Consider the following 17177-nt stretch of genomic DNA (forward strand, 5'->3'; position numbering starts at 1 on the left):
AAAACTACCCCAGCTAAAGAGAAAGAATGCAAATTTCCACACTAAAAGATAAGATAAAAAAGACTCCTCAGACCTTAAAACGGACAGGGCAGAGTGACCCAAGAGTTCTTTCTGTACTTTCTGACAAAAACTGAGTACAAGTGTAACTAGCTATACGTGTAATGCAAAATCAGCAAAATAAATATACCTATTGTGAAATTCTATGCATATAGAAATCAGTAAGGGTAATTCATCCGTGTTTCACACTGATCCTTATCCCCCAGCTGTGAGGTTTTCTTCCCCAGCATTTCCCCCATGGCATCCTTGGGGACCCCAGGCCTGGGCATGGCTGTGCTGAAGTCCTCAAGTTCCTGGGGTGAGCGTGGGCACCGTCCCCTCCTTGTCCTGGGTGCTGCCCAGGCTGGGTGTTCCCTGTGATTCCCTGAAAAACACATGGATCCCATTCCCTGTGATTCCCTGAAAAACACATGGATCCCATTCCTCGTGATTCCCTGAAAAACGCATGGATCCCATTCCCTGTGATTCCCTGAAAAACGCATGGATCCCATTCCCTGTGATTCCCTGAAAAACGCATGGATCCCATTCCCTGTGATTCCCTGAAAAACGCATGGATCCCATTCCCTGTGATTCCCTGAAAAACACATGGATCCCATTCCTCGTGATTCCCTGAAAAACGCATGGATCCCATTCCCTGTGATCCCTGAAAAACGCATGGATCCCATTCCCTGTGATCCCTGAAAAACGCATGGATCCCATTTGTTGGGGGTGCAGGGGCTGGCAGGAGCCCTTGGCACTGGCTGCGGCGGCAGCGAGGCCTGGGGGGACACGCTGTCCTTGAGCAGTGGCTGCAGGGGACAGCGTGGCCCTGGCAAGAAGCTCCCTGGGACTTTTCCATTCCCATCACGGCTCCCGGCTCTGACGCGTCTCCCTCCCCGTTGGCAGGGCTGCAGCTCTGGATCCACTCATCTCCTGCCCAGCTTCGGACAAACCCTGGCCTTGCCCACACCCTTCCCTTGCCACCAAGGAGGATTTGGTGTCCCCCAGCCCGTGTCACCCCCCTGTGCCTCTCCTCCCCATCTCCCTGGGCCGTTCTTCCCGGTGCTTTGGGAGCTCTGGGAAGCTCCATCCCTCCGCCAGTGTCAGCCCACTGTGCAGGGAGGTGACAAACTCGAGCTGAGGGGGGAGTTCCGTGGAAAGCAGATGGACAAATGCCCAGCTGTTTTCCTGGAGAGCCGATTTCCCAAGGCGGCCGGAGCGCACGGCCGGCTCCTCTCGTTCTGTTCCCTGTCCCGGCCAGGCCGCTCCTGCTGGAATGTCAGCTGGGCATTCCGGGCTCCTGCCAGCGCCGACGCACTCGGGCCATGCCCAAATGTTCCCTCACTGCTGCCTCTGGAGCTGCAGCGAGAGGCAGCGAGGAGCCCGGCCCCGGCAGCGCCCCGAGCTTCCGCAGCCCCCGGCGCTCTCCTGCACCCCCGGGTGAGCTCCCGGGGCAGGGTGGGCACGGCTCTGGAGGTGGCTGGGATGTTGGCAGGGATGGGAGCAGCAGGGACGGCGCTCGGGGCTGCTGGCAATCTCTGCAGTCGCCCTGGAGCTGGTGGCTCTCGGTTCTCCATCGTGCTGGTGGCATGGCTGGAAAGCGTTGGGCTGGGAGGAGGGGAGGGAGGTGCTGTGGAGGGCAGAAAGTGGGCAGGGGGGTGAGGGAACCTGTGCCCTTTTCTGCAGGGTGTGGTGGCACTGGGTCTGTGGTGGCACTGTGCCCGTGGTGCCACTGGGACCCTGGTGGCACTGGTCTGTGGTGGCACCATGTCCGTAGTGGCACTGGGTCTGTGATGGCACCGGGTTCTGTGCTGGTAGCTGGTCTGTGGTGACACTGGGTCCCTGGTGGCACTGTGCCTGTGGTGGCACTCAGTCTGTGGTGGCACCGTGTCCCTGGTGGCACTGGATCTGTGATGGCACTGGGTTCTGTGGTGGCATCTGGTCTGTGGTGGCACTGGGTTCTCTGGTGTTACTGGGTCCCTTGTGGCACTGTGTCCGTGTTGGCATTGTGCCTGTGGTGGCACTGGGTCCCTGGTGGCACCATGTCCGTGGTGGCACCATGTCCGTGGTGGCACTGGGTCCCTGGTGGCACTGGGTCTGTGGTGACACACAGTCTGTGGTGGCACTGTGCCCGTGGTGGCACTGTGCCCATGGTGGCACTCAGTCTATGGTGGCACTGGGTCTGTGGTGACACTGGGTCCCTGGTGGCACTGTGCCCGTGGTGACACTGGGTCTGTGGTGACACTGGGTCCCTTGTGGCACTGTGCCTGTGGTGCCACTGTGTCTGTGGTGGCACCGTGTCCCTGGTGGCAGCAGGTCCCAGCTCCGGGGCTCCGGGCAGGGCTGCCTGGCTCCAGGTGAGCTGCAGCCCCGGGAGCTGTGCCCGCACACATCTCAGCCACGTCCTCTTCTTGCCTTTCTATGGAGCGAAGAATCCGCGGGGAACCCGACCTCGGAGCCCTGGGATGCTCCTGGAGCGGGGAGGTGGCCACGAGGGGACCCCGAGAGCACCGGGCTGTCACAGAGCTCTGCTTTGTAGAGGGATTTTGCATTTTAACATTCCTGGCTGTTCCTGCCACAAGGACTCAGCTCAGCTGTGCATTCCCATCGGGGGGAGTCGATGGGATGGGATGGGATGGGATGGGATGGGATGGGATGGGATGGGATGGGATGGGATGGGATGGGATGGGATGGGACGGGACGGGACGGGACGGGACGGGACGGGACGGGATGGGATGGGATGGGATGGGATGGGATGGGATGGGATGGGATGGGATAGGAGTAGGTGCCATTCAAAAATTAGCGAATGGAACCTGCCCAGTTCCTTCTGGCTCAGTTTGGAGTCGGGATGCACAACCCCTTTCACTGAGCCTGCTTTGACACTTGGCCCTGCCTGGGAGCAGGGTGGGAGGTGACGGTGCCAGGGGAGCAGCGCTGTCCCCAGCACTGGGGCAGAACTCACCCAGCTCCAGCCCTGCCAGGAGCAGGGACACCTCCCATGCTTTCTGCAAAGCCCCATCCCCTTCCTGGAGAATGGAATATTTCTCTTCTATGCAGAGGAATGTTCTCCACATCCTCCTTCCCCAACATTTCCTGGCTCACCTCCACCTGCACCACCTGAGCTGCTTTTCCTGTAGCTGGGGAAAAAACACTGACAGATTCTGGTTTTTCTTGGAGGGTCTTGATTTATCTGCAATTCCGTGTATTTTTAGTGACATAAATATCTCCTGGCATTTGCGATACCTTGAGCCAGTGGAAGTGATTTATTTCCAGTGTCTTGTTTCAGGGGAGCTCAGTGTTCACAGGAACATTTATCTGCTCCGAATGGATGAGCAGAAACTCCCAGAAAAGAACCTCCTTCTCCTACTGCAAATCCTGCTCCGAGTTTTGCTTGGGAGAAAACATTCGGGAGCTTTATCAAGCTGTGGATGCTTTTCCCCCAGTTCCCTCTGCAATGCTAAGGTTGCCAGAGCTGTCAGGGGGTTGAGGCAGCTGAGTCTGAGCCTTGGACTGTCTCAGAAGCACGAAAAGGATTTAAGTCGTGTTGTTCCCTGCTCCAAAGAGGTGTTATGACAAATCCTCTTGCTTTTGGCTTTTCTCCTTCTTTTTAAGGATGGAAGGAAAGGGGGGAGGGCAAAGCCACACAAAACAAACCACAACAAACCTGCGGCTCCTGAGGCAGAAAATCCTCTTTTTAAAATGCCACAACTTAACAAAATGCTTTTATTAACGCCCAGGAAAGCTCCGAGGAGCCGCTTTCTTCCCGGCTGGAAAGCGCTCGGCTCGGGGGCCTGGCTTTGTTCCTCCGGGAAAGGTAATTGTAGAGCAGGAATTCCTCTCCGAGGAGGAATAATTGGAGGGGGAAAACCCCACCCTGGCGGGGATAAAGGAGCGTTTGGAGGTGGGAGCGGCTCTTCCCTGCCTTCAGCCCGCTCCATCCCTCCGCTCCAGGTGGGAAACCAAGCAGCGCCTCCGCCGGGTGCTTCTCCCTCGGGGGTTAATCCCAGCAGGAGGGGCAGGCTTGGTTTGAGCATCACAGAATATCCCGAGTTGGGAAGGACCCAGAAGGATCCAACTCCTGAGCTCTGATCCTTCCTGCAGGGTGGGGAATGGTCAAAGCCCTTCCCGCAGAGCCCTCGCCCACCGTGGGGAGCTCCAGGTGCCTCCAGGAGCTGCCAGCACCCCTCTGCTGTTCCCTGTGTTATGAATGACAATTTGTCCAAATTAATATGAACAAATAAAATATTTATTTTGCAATCCAATTCTATCTAGGCAGCCACAAGGAAAGAACAGAGCCGAGCCCAGGGTCGGCACCAGGAGTCAGCCTCAGCAGAGGTTTTCCTCCATGCCCACACCTCCATCCTGGCACGAGCGGTTTTTATAGGGAAAATTCTGCCTGAGGCCAAGATTTGGCAGTCAGTCTTTTCTTCCATTCCGAGTCAATATGTTAATAAGATTCTCATTTTTTGGTGATGAGGAAGAACAATTCAATGTCTGGAGTTTGTTGAATCCCTGGATGAAATTTATGGGAATGCTGCATTCACATGGATCTGCCCGAGGATTTCCATGAGATCCATCTCGGGATCTGCCCGAGGATTTCCCTGAGATCCATCTCAGGATCTTCCCGAGGATTTCCATGAGATCCATTTTGGGATCTGCCCGAGGATTTCCATGAGATCCATCTCGGGATCTGCCCGAGGATTTCCATGAGATCCATCTCGGGATCTTCCCGAGGATTTCCATGAGATCCATCTCGGGTCCTTCACGTGATGATCAGTGCCTGGAGTCCCTGTATCTCTCCAGCCATGGCCCATCCCTGGCCTAGTTGCACCTCCTTACTTGTAAATCAGTTTCCAAAACACACCCGGTCTCGCCAGGGGGGTGGAGGGACTCCTAATCAAAGTGTACACTCCACCAAATATTCAATATCGCATCTATCATATTGGAAATGGTGTGAATTATATCTCCTGCACAGAGCACCTGGCTCCTGCACGAGGGGTGACAGCGCTGCCCGGGTCTCACCTGCCCCGTGGGGCTGCCGGGGGGGCAGCTGCTCACCTGGAGGCTCTCCTGGCAGAACTGGGTCTTGCAAAGGCATCGTTGTCCCTGGCACTGCAACCCTCTGCAACCCTCCCCAGGCTGTGCTGAAGCTGGAGCAATCAGGAGAAAGGGCCTCTGCTGCCATGGACCCGTCCTCAAATGATGATTTTAATCTTTTTCTCCCCATCCCTGTGAGTCTGGGATGTGGAGTGTCCATCTCTGGTGTGAAGCCAGGCTGCTCCAGCACCAACATCAGCTCCTTTTCGTCATCCTTGGTGCCTGTGGGATTAAATTCTTGATGTCCACGAGCCATCCGTGGGTTTCCTGTGAGGGATGGGGGAAGGAGCAGGTGTTGGTGGCTGCTGCTGGGGATGCACCACGGATGTGCTCCGTGATTTTCCTACACTGCTGCTTTGGAGCCAGGCCTTGCTGCTGTCAGAATCAAGGAGGAATTTCTGGAATCAGGGGTCAGGGTGAAAAGCTGGGTGTGAGCCCTGTGGGTGCTGCTGTGACACATCCACATCCCCCTGGTTGTGTGTGTCACTTTGGGAATGAAATGCTGCTGCTGCTGCTCCGGTGTTCAGTGACAGGGAATGTCCCAGGCTGAGGTTTCTTTGGAAGGTTCAGGAATTGTTGTAGAGCAAGGGAGTGCCTGGGGACTTGCAGGGGCTTTGCAGCAACGCTGCTGTGCAGGGGAAGTCCAAGGGAAGGACTGGGACAGGCTGGGGGTGTTTCACAGATCGGTGCAGTGTGTTAATCCTGCTGCATCGATGAGGCCACGGCTTTAATTCACAGCTCTTCCGATCTCTGTCTCTTGTCCCCAGCAGATCAAAACTGGGCCTTTCCTGGACTCTGTGTCAGGCTGGGGCTCCCTGCCAGCCCCTGAGCGCTGACAGACTCATCCCACCCAGCTGCTGGGTGACCCTTCTCCTCTAACTCCTTCACCCCTCTGTTTTGCAGATTCCCTTAGCGCAAGGCCAGCGCGGAGGAAAACCCAGCGCGGGGGAAACACCAGAGTGGGTGAAAAGCGGCCCGGCCCTGCCCGTGCCAGGCTGCGTGTCCCAGCTCCGTGTGCTGCTGGAGCCCCCCGGGCTGTGCCTGGCACCATGGTGGGGCAGACTGCGGAGCCCAGGGCCGCCGTGCTCCTGCAGCCCTTCGTGCACCAGGTGGGCGGCCACAGCAGCATGCTGACCTACGACGAGCACACCGTCTGCAAGCCCCTGGTGTCGCAGGAGCTCAGCTTCTACGAGTCCCTGCCCCTGGCCATGAGGCAATTCACGCCTCAGTACAAAGGTAAGGGGAGCTACAGAGCTCTCAGCTCCCTAAAAAGCATCCCCAGCTGCTGCAGGTGAGGCTTTGCCAGGCACAGAGGGATTTTCCTGCTTGCCCCATCCCTGACTCCCATTCCCAGCTGAATCTCTCGGCCCCTGGAAAGCAGCACTGGGAGAGCAGCACCAGCGTTTTTTAAGACATCCTCCCTCCCTTCTCTTTCTTATTCCTTCAGTATTTCCTGCTTTTACTGCCAGGCTTGTGCTGCTCATAAAGCTCCCGACCCTGGCTTTTGGGGGAGGCGAGAAGCTCGGTTGTCACGTAAAAACTTAAAATATCTCTTGGTCCTTCAGCGTTACAGCAAAGAGCTCAGTCAGCCACGGCTCCAATGTGCTTCCAGCCCAATCTCTCCCTTTCCCAGAAAGTCAGGGGCCTCTGCAGATTTATGGGACAATATTAAAAAGATGCTTAAGGGAGAGAAGTTTCCTCGGAGCGGTTTCCTCTGGCAGGAGCTGGGGTTTGGTGCTGCAGCACCGGGCCCTCACTGATAAAACCATTAAACAGTCCCACTTTAACCAGGCCAGGGGTGCCCTTGTTATTCAAACCTTTGTGTCTTTTCTTCTCCTATTTCAAATCCCAGAGAATTTTATGATGGAGGGTAATTAAATAGCAATTCTCCAATCTGGCATTGGGCTCAGATGTTTATTCCTCTCCTGGCTGTCCCAGCCCTGCTGCCAGGTAATTAAAGAGCTGGAACACTTTCCTGTGAGGATGATGAGGGGGATGATCCTGGTGGCTCCATCCACACGTAGCCACGTAGCTCATCTCTATTTCTGGGCTGTGGGAACAGCCCTGGGACCGTTACATAATGATGACATTCTGTGCAATGGTGACACTGTGCAATGGTGACACCCGTGCAATAACCATGGCATTCTCCACAATGGGGATCAAATATCATTCAAGCCTCACCCCGAGCCCGTGGCTTTTGCTGCTCACCTCGCCCACATCAAGCATTTTGGTGACCTTGGGACTGACTTTTATCCCCTCTGAAGGCCCTGCCGTGTCCCAGTTGAGCTCCCAGCGGGATGCTGGGCTTGTTTTCCAGCCCAGTTGTGCTCAGGCTCCCAGCGCCCCGGGCAGTAGAGATGAATGTGCTTGTAAACACCAAAATAAACCCACGAGGGCAGAGTTACAGAATGAAACCTCCTGAGAGCCTCTGGGATGACTCCAGCGTGGTGACAGCACCCAGAAATACCCTCTGGCTCCTGGCTGGTGGCGGCAGGAGGGGTGCTGGGGTGTCAGTGACACCAAAGGCAGCTCAGACAGGCACCCAAAGCCTTTGGAGAGATGCAGCACAGGAGCAGCTCTGGGGGTTGTCTGCCACACACAGGTCACGGCAGGACACCTGCAAACCCCTGTGGGATCCCCCCAGCAAACAAAAAAAAACACATTCCAGGCTGATCTGTAGGTTTTTTGAGAGCTGAATTTCCAGCTGGGAGGAGGGAGAGGATCACATTCCCTTCCAATTTAACGCTCGGTTCTCGCCTTTGAAAATCTCCCCATTAATTTTCATATTAATGGCTGATATTTAACAATTCTTACTTTCACGCTATATATAAGTTTTCTGGGGCCAGCCTGTCAGCACTATGCAAATGAGCACAGCCCTGCTGACTGCAGGCAGGAACTGGGACAGTTTTTAAGGTTATGGTGTTTGCAATCGAGGGCTCTGGTTGCTTCCCAGTGACTTTTTTAAATGAAAAATGCTTTGATTTAGGGAAAAGACACGCTGGCTTTTTTTTTTTTTTTTTTTTTTTTTTCATGTCTACATCACCTGAAAATGTGAAGCAGTCATCCAGGCTGAGAGGAGATCTGTTTGCTCTCAGAAATATGGATTTTTTTAAGAATAGGACTCAGGGAAAAGGTAATGCTGGAGCCTGAGCAAGATGGAACTCCCTGAGCTCACCACAGAGGGTTGGGAGGGATACAAATATTGCTTTTTCCCCTAGTGAAGGTTTGCAGCCCCTCAGCAGAGCAGCCTGGGTAGATCCCCCCCATCTCTGTGTACAGCCAGCCCATTTAACCCAGCCTGTTCACAATAATGCTGATTGTACAGCAGAAGGGACCAGGAATGGCTGTGGGGAGGGAAAAGCATCCAACCCCGAGGTTTTGGGGCGCAGGACCCGGGGAGGGATGGGCACCCCAGTCCAATAGGGTGGCTGCAGGGACAGTTCAGGTGGGGAAATCCCTGAGGCAGCAGAACCTGGCAGGCGCAGGAGGCAAAGGCTCTGCTCCATGTTTGCTCACTGGAATCACACTTGAAATGGAGAGAAGGGGCTTTGCACCTTTTCTGGCTTTGGCACCTCTGCCTGGGAGAGCAGGACTGTTTGTGGAGCTGCTGAGATCATCTCCCCACATGCCCAGAACACCCGTGAGGATGCCCTGGGCACAGCTGGATCCAGCCCAGCTCCCCATGCCCCCAGCTGGGCTCTTCCTGCTGGTCCCACTGCCCTGTCCTTGGACCCTGTCCTTGTTCCCTGTCCTTGGACCCTGTCCTTGGACCCTGTCCTTGTTCCCTGTCCTCATTCCCTGTCCTTGGTCCCTGTCCTCATTCCCTGTCCTTGGTCCCTCTCCTCGGTCCCTCTCCTCGTTCCCTGTCCTTGGTCCCTGTCCTCTCTGGGAGCTGGCAGCCCCCCAGCCCCAAATCACAGAATGAACCAGGCTGGAACAGAGCTTTGAGATCACCACGAGCTGACCTGACACCTCCTCATCAGCTAAACCACGGCACCGAGTGCCACGTCCAGGGTTTTTTACTCACATCCAGGCACGGTGACTCCGCAGCAGCTCTGGCCACAGAGAGCAGGCACAGACTTCTCCAGGCATTTTCCTGGGGAAGGCTGTGAGAAGATCAGAGAAAAGAATGAGAAACAATTCTTATCTTATCTCCACTTGTTGCACCTGCTTACCGAAGGGTGATTTCTTAATTGGACACTGGATGGTGTTTAGATGGATTAACCAATTACGTCCAAGCTGGATCAGTCTGGCTGTAAGGGTTACTAATTTTCTTAATAATAAATATAGTATAACATAGTATAAGGTGATATAATAAACCAATTAATCAATTTTGCAATCATAAAGTCAATGCTAATTATTCCCTACAGCGACACACCACCTCCGTGGGCAGACAACTGCAGTGTCCAGCCACTCTTTCAGCGAATAATTGGGTTTTTTTTAAATATTTAACCTAAACTTCCCATGGTGCAGCCTCAGGCTGTGCTCTGAGGAGGCTCAGGGAGCCGTGGCAGAGCTGAGGGAGCGGGCTGGCGTTATCAGCCTTTCCCAGAAAGGGCAGAGCCGGCGGCAGTGAGCTCCGTGGCCATTCCTGCGCTGTCACTTGAGACCAGCACACAGCCGGCCCCGTGCCAGGGATGGGCTCGTGTTGGGCTAAATCCGTGCTGGACTGGCTGGCATTTGAGCCCTGTGATTCCTGTCAGAGTCAGGGAAAATTGCGATGTTCAAATGCAGAATGGTGTTTTAAGCACTCAGGGTGGAAAAAAATAACCTCCGGTCACAGTCCTGGTCCCTGTCGGGTACAAACATGGATGTGTGACACTCCAGCCCCCCATGGGATATTTAGGAGCTGGTTCTTGGTGCTGGGGGAAGGGCACAACCATGACAATGTGTGGGCAGCGCTGCCAGCCCATGGCCACATCCCTGCCCTGCTCCTGGGGCTCTCCAACTAAAAGAAGCTGTTGGCACGCTGGGTGTCCTTGGAAAACGCCTTGTCCCCAACCCTGTCTTTGCTTCCTGCCAATGAAAAGTGTTTCCAGCCATGTGCTGTCTTTAAAAAGCACTTAAATCCCATGTGACAAATAAGCTGAGAGCTCCTAGGCTTCTCTGGGTCACAGCAGAACTCAGAGGGGTGGGGGACAAAGGAATGTGGGGTTCAGAGGAGGCAGGTTTCAAACTGAGCCTTGAGAGGGGGAGCACTTGAAAATGCTGAGAGTGTTTCCCCAGGTCTCAGCCTAATGATGCTTTATTGGGCTTGAAATCAGAGTGGGATCAGTAAAAGGCCACCAAAACATCAGGTGGTGGCCAGGCTGTTGCCTTCAGGGGAAGGCAAGGTGACCTGGTTTTGAGGAACAGCACGGCAGCCCGGCCTCGCCCGGCCACTCGGGCCACCGACACGCACAGACACCAACGTGGTGGACGGTCAAATGGTGTTTATTATCTTGTCTCATGGGGTTAAATAGTCTAGGGGGACTTTGCTACATCAAAGGAAGGAGGTAGGGTCTTCTGGGATGAGTAAGGAGTGGAAAACTACTGGGTTAGGTGGGGTTACATGTCTTGGGGGTAATGGATCACATATTACAGGGTGAGGGGGAAGGGTCTTACTTTCCGTCACATCCCAAAATCTTCCATTCACCTGTCCCTATCTACTGCACCAGGCCTCGGTGATACCCCACGGGCTCATCTCTGTCTCGTTTGTTTTCCCCTCTGTCCAGGCATCGTGTCCGTGCACCTCAAGAAGGACAGCCTGGGCAACCTGACCCTGATTGCGAGCCCTGGCCTGGGCCAGCCGGACGGCTGCGGCCGCCTGGACAGCGCCGGCGGCGACCCCGCCGTCACCCTGTGGCACAGGTGCAAGTGGAGCCACACCCAGGTCACCAAGACCTTCAAAGACAGGTGAGGGTCGGTCACTCCCTGCCACCCTCCTGGCTGTCATCTGCCACGTGGGTGGGGTTGGGATGGGTTGGGATGGGTTTGGGATGGGGTTGGGATGGGTTGGGATGGGTTGGGGTGGGTTGGGATGGGTTGGGGTGGGTTTGGGATGGGATTGGGATGGGGTTGGGATGGGTTGGGGTGGGGTTGGGATGGGGTTGGGATGGGGTTGGGATGAGTTGGGATGGGATGGGATGGGTTTGGTGGTCCAGCTGTGAGTTTAGGGCAAAAGCAGCAGCCAGCCAAGGTGAAGAACAGCAGAGCCGAGCCCTGTGTGTGTGGTTCTGCTCTTCCCCAGTTTGGGGACAGAGTGAGGTGGATCTGGGATGTTGTTGCTCAAATATCTGCCTCAAGTTCTGCTCTAAACCCCATTCCTTGGAGCACAGCAGGCTCCAGGAGAGGGAGAACACTCATTGAGCACAGAATGTCCCTTTGCTGGCAGCAGAGGGGCTTCAGTGCCATCCCATCCCATCCCATCCCATCCCATCCCATCCCATCCCATCCCATCCCATCCCAGCCCAGCCCAGCCCAGGGAAGAGCTCTCCCAGGAAGGCCCCCAGTGCTCCCAGCACCTCTGCCTCACAGAGGTTTTCTGCAGGACATCCTTCATCCCAAACTGGCTCAGAGCAGCCCTGGGCCACCTGGGACTGGAGGTGGAATATTCCTGCTGCCTTTGGAGAGATGGGAGTGGTGGAGTTGGGATGAGCAAGACCAAAGAATGACCACCCAAGGAGAACAGATCTTCTCATCAATCTTTCCCTCCCTCCCCTGCTTGGAGCCAGCCCTTCCAAATTGGGAATCATTCCCATTGTTGGAGCATTTGCCTGTGCTGTGCCCATTAGTTGGATAAATAGAGATCCCTGGCAGCTGGGGCTGTGAATGACTTTTTAAGGGAGCCAGCACACTTTAAATTATAATGAAAAAAAAAAAGTATTGGCAGGCAGCAATAGCTGGCTTTCTGAAAATTACTGTTATGGAGTAACAAAGGATCTCTGCAGGTTGGACATGATCAATATGGTTCCTTTGAGAGTCCCTGAAAATCCACCTTATCAAGTTTAAGGCTCTACAGGAAAAAATAAAATGGGGAAGAGAATATTCTCCTCTGGAGCTCATAAACCTGATGTGTCCCTTTGTGTGCTTTGTCTAGCTGCCCTGGGAAGATGCTTTTGAGGACAGACCTTCAGTACCACACAGATTCCCTTCTGGAAGATGCAAATGGGAAGCAGGCAGAAAGGAAGAGCTACAACCCCTGGGGACTGCACTGTCACCGGCAGCACCTGAACCGCATGTCCTCCAAGCACAATGAGAACAAACTTCATCGTATCCTTTCTCCTCTCTCCCCTCCAGCACAGTCCTGGCCACAGATAGCAGCTGGGAATCAGTGTAGGGTTTATTGCAGCGGGATGCATCCCCTCCTCTGCACAGACTCTGGGAAAATAGGGAATATTCTCTGTTATCTTCTATAAAAAAATAAAAGAGAAAGAATAAAAAAAAACATTTCCCATAAAGAGTTCTCAGCAGAAGTCAAAGATCCCCTTGGCGTACATTTAAAAACACAACTATACAGGAATTAGCAGCTGCCTCGCCTTTTATTTTCCTATTACACTTCATTACCCACCAGTCATGTGAGTAATAGAGTTTAACAACTTCCCCCACCCACCGGAGCGAGCTCAGCACCTAGGGAAGGTGTCAGAGTGACAGCCCAGGGCTACGGTGTCACTGGAGAATGGAGCTGCCGGGGCTTTAATTGGTAGGGCTGTAGTACAGTAAATTAACTGGAATTGGCAGCAGGAGGCCCATAGCAATGACACGTCGGAGAAATTGGCTGAGAAAGTCTCATTACAGTTGTGAGCTGTTATGGAGAGTGTCAGCAGTTGCTTTGATTTAAGGCCTCTTTCAATTAGAATATAAAAGTCTTGGGTTTGCCTTCACTCGCGCTCAGAGTTTCTCCTGCTGGAGAACGTGGTGTCCAAGTACAGCTACCCCTGCATCCTGGACCTGAAGATGGGCACTCGGCAGCACGGGGATGACGCCTCGGAGGAGAAGAAAGCCCGGCACATCAAGAAGTGTGAGCAGAGCACCTCGGCGTCGCTGGGCGTGCGCATCTGTGGGATGCAGGTAAAGCCTCCATCCCCTCGGGATTTAAGTGCTTTTTGTTGTTGTTGTTGTTGTTGTTGGTTCCCCCCTTGGTTCTTCCCTTGGAAGCAAGCTGGAATCTCCAGGGGTTCTTGGCTGATGTGAATTGAAGCAGTTTTATTCTCTTTTCCCCTCAAAAACGGGCTGTAAAAAGTGGCCACTTGTGGGAATTGTTAAAATCAGAAGGTTTTGGAAAAGCTGTGAAAGACACACCTCAGAAACAGCAGAACTGCTGTTAGAGTTAAGCAGTAGCCTTAAGATTTGTCAGAAGAAAAGTTATTTAAGAAGTAGAAATTGGGGACAAATAGAACAATGGTCTGTGTATTAACCCTTGGATAGAATAACTCCCTAACTACAGAAAAGTGTATCTAGCAAAATATTAGGAAGAACCCTCTGATTTTAAGGATTCTCACAGCTGCTCGGCTCTGTGTCCTCTCAGAGAGGGTGTCAAAAGTGGCACATTTAGGGTGACCCTTTCTCTATGCCACTGCCACCCGTGTGAGAAGCTGGAACCCTTCACCCCATCTGAGAAGCTGCTTTTACACACAGATTCCTGCTCAGCTCTTGGCTGCTGCATGGAAAAACCCCAAAGCACCACATTGCCTCACTTGTGCTTTCACTGAGCTGTGAGAGCCAGGGGTTCATTTTGAACTAAATTTCTCCTGCTGGAAATCCCCATCCTTCCTCCTGGAAACCCAAACCACACGTTTCCCTCTCTCATTATTTCTCAAACAGGTTTCAAAACCCTGCCTGAAGAATAATTTGAAGTAATGAGAATAGAATATAAAGCAAAATATATAAAGTCAAACCCCATGTCTTTTTCTGATCTCTGGTATCCTCAAACAGACAGAGTTGAACTTCAGTGGTCATATTGATCCTTGGAGTGGCTACCTAGAACAGAGGCTAGACAGAGTTAAGAGAATAAAGTGGGTATTTATTAAAATTAATAGATACACCTTGGGCAGCCAGAAGCCTCCCAAAGGCTACACCCAAGATAGAAGATGGTCACAAACTTTTCAGACAGATATGAGTTTGGTCTATTTGCATATCAGGGGTTAATTCTCCAATTACAGCTTCAGTTAATCAAGTCATAGACCCTCAGTTTGCTCCTCCCCAACTCACTTTTGTTTATACTTTTCAGGGCCTGAGGCTGTAGGATGTCCTTGGGTTCCAGGCCCAGGGGAATTGTTTTGTCTGACCAAAGTGTGTCAGTGCCAAGTGTTAACTACCAAAGTAGTTATATGAAGTTTAAAGTTATGCACTAATACAGCGCAGGATTTGAAAAATATAGATGCTAAAATCTTTATCTCTAGGGCATCATTTGTGAATCCCTCACAACTCGGGATGATTTTATGGATTATTCCTCTGTTCCCTTCCAGGTTTACCAGGCAGACACGGGTCATTTCTTGTGCAAAGACAAATACTACGGGAGGAAGCTGTCTGCGGAGGGGTTCCGGCAGACGCTGCGGCAGTTCCTGTGCAACGGGAACCAGCTGAGGACCGACCTGCTGGAGCCCATCATCCTGCGCCTCAAGGCCCTGCTGGCGGTGATCAGGAAGCAAAGCTCCTACAGGTTCTACTCCAGCTCCCTCCTCATCATTTACGATGGGCAGGAGCACAAGGAGAGTGCGGATCAACACCTCTCCTTCCCAAAAACTCAGGGCACGAACCCCTCCAGGGTGGATGTGAGGATGATAGACTTTGCCCACACCACCTTCAAAGGCTCCAAAAGCAACCCCAACCCCACCCCGCATGATGGGCCGGACCATGGCTACATTTTTGGCTTGGAGAACCTCATCAAAATCCTTCAGAACCTGTTGGAAGGGAAGTGAGAATTTCTGTGAAACGGCCTGGATTTCCTAATGACTGATAGCCCTGAAAATCCCACCTGGGATCGGCTGTGTGGGACCCTCCGGCCGCTGGATGTGGCACAGAAAAATCGGGAAGTGCTGAAAACTCTCCATGTGTTGTCACTGAACTGAAGCGTGGAAAGCAGAGAGCTGGAAGAATCTGCTCTCTCTGCCATCCAGCAGAAGATTTATTTTGCTTTCTGGTTTTACTGCTGTCCTTGATTTATTTGTGAGCCAAAGAAAGCATTGCTTGGGAAGAGTCTTAATGATAAACCAGGAGATGCTCGCCCCACAGCTGAGCGGGAGGAGGGGGTTTGAGGCAGGAATGAACAGATGGAGCTTCCCTTTGGAGCTTCCTTTCCTGCTCCTGCTCAGGTGGGAGGGAAAAACACCCTCCAACATTCCCAGTGCCCTGCTTGGGATTCTCTGTGCACGTGTTCAGAGCAAGAGCCGCACCTCACCGAGCTTTAACATCCCTGTGGGGTTATAACAGGGAATTTTCCACGCATTTTCTAGGAGAGCGGCTCCACTGGACTGGAAGTGTGGGAATGAGATGACTCTGTCAGGTATCAGCCACAAAAAGCATTCACATCAAGGGATTTTTGCTTAAAAAAAAAAAAAAAAAACAAGAAAAAAAGAAAAAAAAAAGTGAGTTTGAGTCAGGGACTGGACGTCAAAGGTCACCCAGAAATTCTTTGATACAAATACTGTGTGTGTGTGTGCGCGTGTGTGTGTGTGTGTGTTTGAAGGAGACAGTAACAAAAGACTCTAAAAAATAATGTTTACAGCTTTTGTGGACAGATTTTATTATTATGATGGAACAAACACAATTCCTTCCTGCATGGTGTGGGAAATCTGAAGGAGAAGTCCTTGCACAAGGAATAGAGCTACAGAACTCCACTACTGGGGAGAGGGGATATAAATAAAATTGTGAAAGTAACTCCCACCCTTGTCCATCTCTTTTTCCTTCCCACAGCATCCTTGAGGTGCATTATCCTTTGTTTAAGCCCATCATTTTTTACGAGAGCCGTTATTGCCATGGGTTTAAACACCAGATCCCGAGGGAGACACTTTGCTTGGATTTACAGCAGAAAGCTGGGGAACTGCTGCAATTTATAGCTGGAAAATTTCAGACATCTGGCCCAGCTGTGTGTTTGGCTTGGCCCGGAGTCCACCTGGGAAGACTCTTGTTCACAGTGCTGGGTTATTGCTTGACCACAAACTATATAAAAAAAAAAGCCACAAACACCCAATTTTAGTAGGGGTTGAGCCACAGATTGTCCTGGCTCACACCAGAAGTCTGTGATAAGATTTTGTGGATGAGTTTTACAGAGCCACCTGAGCATTCTCAGGGTGCACGGCAGGACACGGGTGGGGTGAGGGATGGATGAGAAGAGTCTGAGCGTGACACCAACGCCAGAGCGCCTCGTTGGGCAGCCCCTCGCTCCTCATTGCTGCACAGAAAACAACTTTTGGCCGAAAAATTAGAAAAATCTCCATGTGCCCTCCCTTTTCACCCCTCACACAGCTGCACGGTGTGGCTGCCCCATCTCTGGCAGTGTCCTAGGGCAGGTTGGACAGGGCTTGGAGCAACCTGGGATAGCGGGAGGTGTCCTTGCCATGGCAGGGGCTGGGATGAGACGGGATTTAACTAAAACCTTCAACTAAAACCATCGTAAATCCTGTGAGGAGTGGCTGAGGGAGCTGGGAAGGGTCAGGAGCACCAGGAGAAGCTGAAAGAGATGGGAAGGGTCTGGAGCACCAGGAGAAGCAGAGGGAGCCAGGAAGGGTCTGGAGCAGCAGGAAAAGGGGAAGGAGCCAGGAAGGGTCTGGAGCACCTGGAAAGGATGAGGGGGCTCGGAAAGATCTGGAGAAGCAGGAGAGGCTGAAGAAGCTGGGAAGGGTCTGGAGTACCAGGAGAGGCGGAGGGAGCCGGGAAAGGGGCTCAGCCGGGAGAAAAGGGGGATCAGGAGGGATCTTCTGGCTCTGCACAACTCCCTGACAAGAGGGAACAGCCGGAGGGGGTCATGCTCTGCTCTCAACGGAAAAACGCCCTCAAGCTGAGCCAGGGGAGGTTCAGGTTGGAACTCCCTCACGGAAAGGGCGGTCAGGCTTTGGAAGGGGTTA

At 53.0% G+C, this 17177-nt stretch overlaps 1 protein-coding gene across 1 annotated transcript; it reads left to right on the forward strand.

The window, feature by feature from the left end:
• Positions 1–822: 822 nt before the first annotated feature.
• IP6K3 (inositol hexakisphosphate kinase 3) lies at positions 823–15996 on the forward strand. The gene is made up of 6 exons (XM_021542618.4): positions 823–1476; positions 6037–6369; positions 10848–11028; positions 12212–12384; positions 13007–13182; positions 14580–15996. Exons 1-6 carry the CDS (start codon positions 1209–1211, stop codon positions 15030–15032), a joined length of 1584 nt encoding a protein of 527 aa, XP_021398293.4. The 5' UTR covers positions 823–1208; the 3' UTR covers positions 15033–15996.
• The last annotated feature ends 1181 nt before the right edge of the window (positions 15997–17177 follow it).

This window comes from Lonchura striata, chromosome 26, assembly GCF_050655825.1.
Source record: "Lonchura striata isolate lonStrDom1 chromosome 26, ASM5065582v1, whole genome shotgun sequence".
NCBI classification, from domain to species: domain Eukaryota; kingdom Metazoa; phylum Chordata; class Aves; order Passeriformes; family Estrildidae; genus Lonchura; species Lonchura striata.

Coding starts and splice junctions, on each gene's coding strand:
- IP6K3 (XM_021542618.4), top strand. CDS start 1,209: ATGCCCAGCTGTTTTCCTGGAGAGCCGATTTCCCAAGGCGGCCGGAGC. Junction 1,477..6,036: donor GCGCTCTCCTGCACCCCCGG/GTGAGCTCCCGG, acceptor TCTGTTTTGCAG/ATTCCCTTAGCGCAAGGCCA. Junction 12,385..13,006: donor CAATGAGAACAAACTTCATC/GTATCCTTTCTC, acceptor ACTCGCGCTCAG/AGTTTCTCCTGCTGGAGAAC.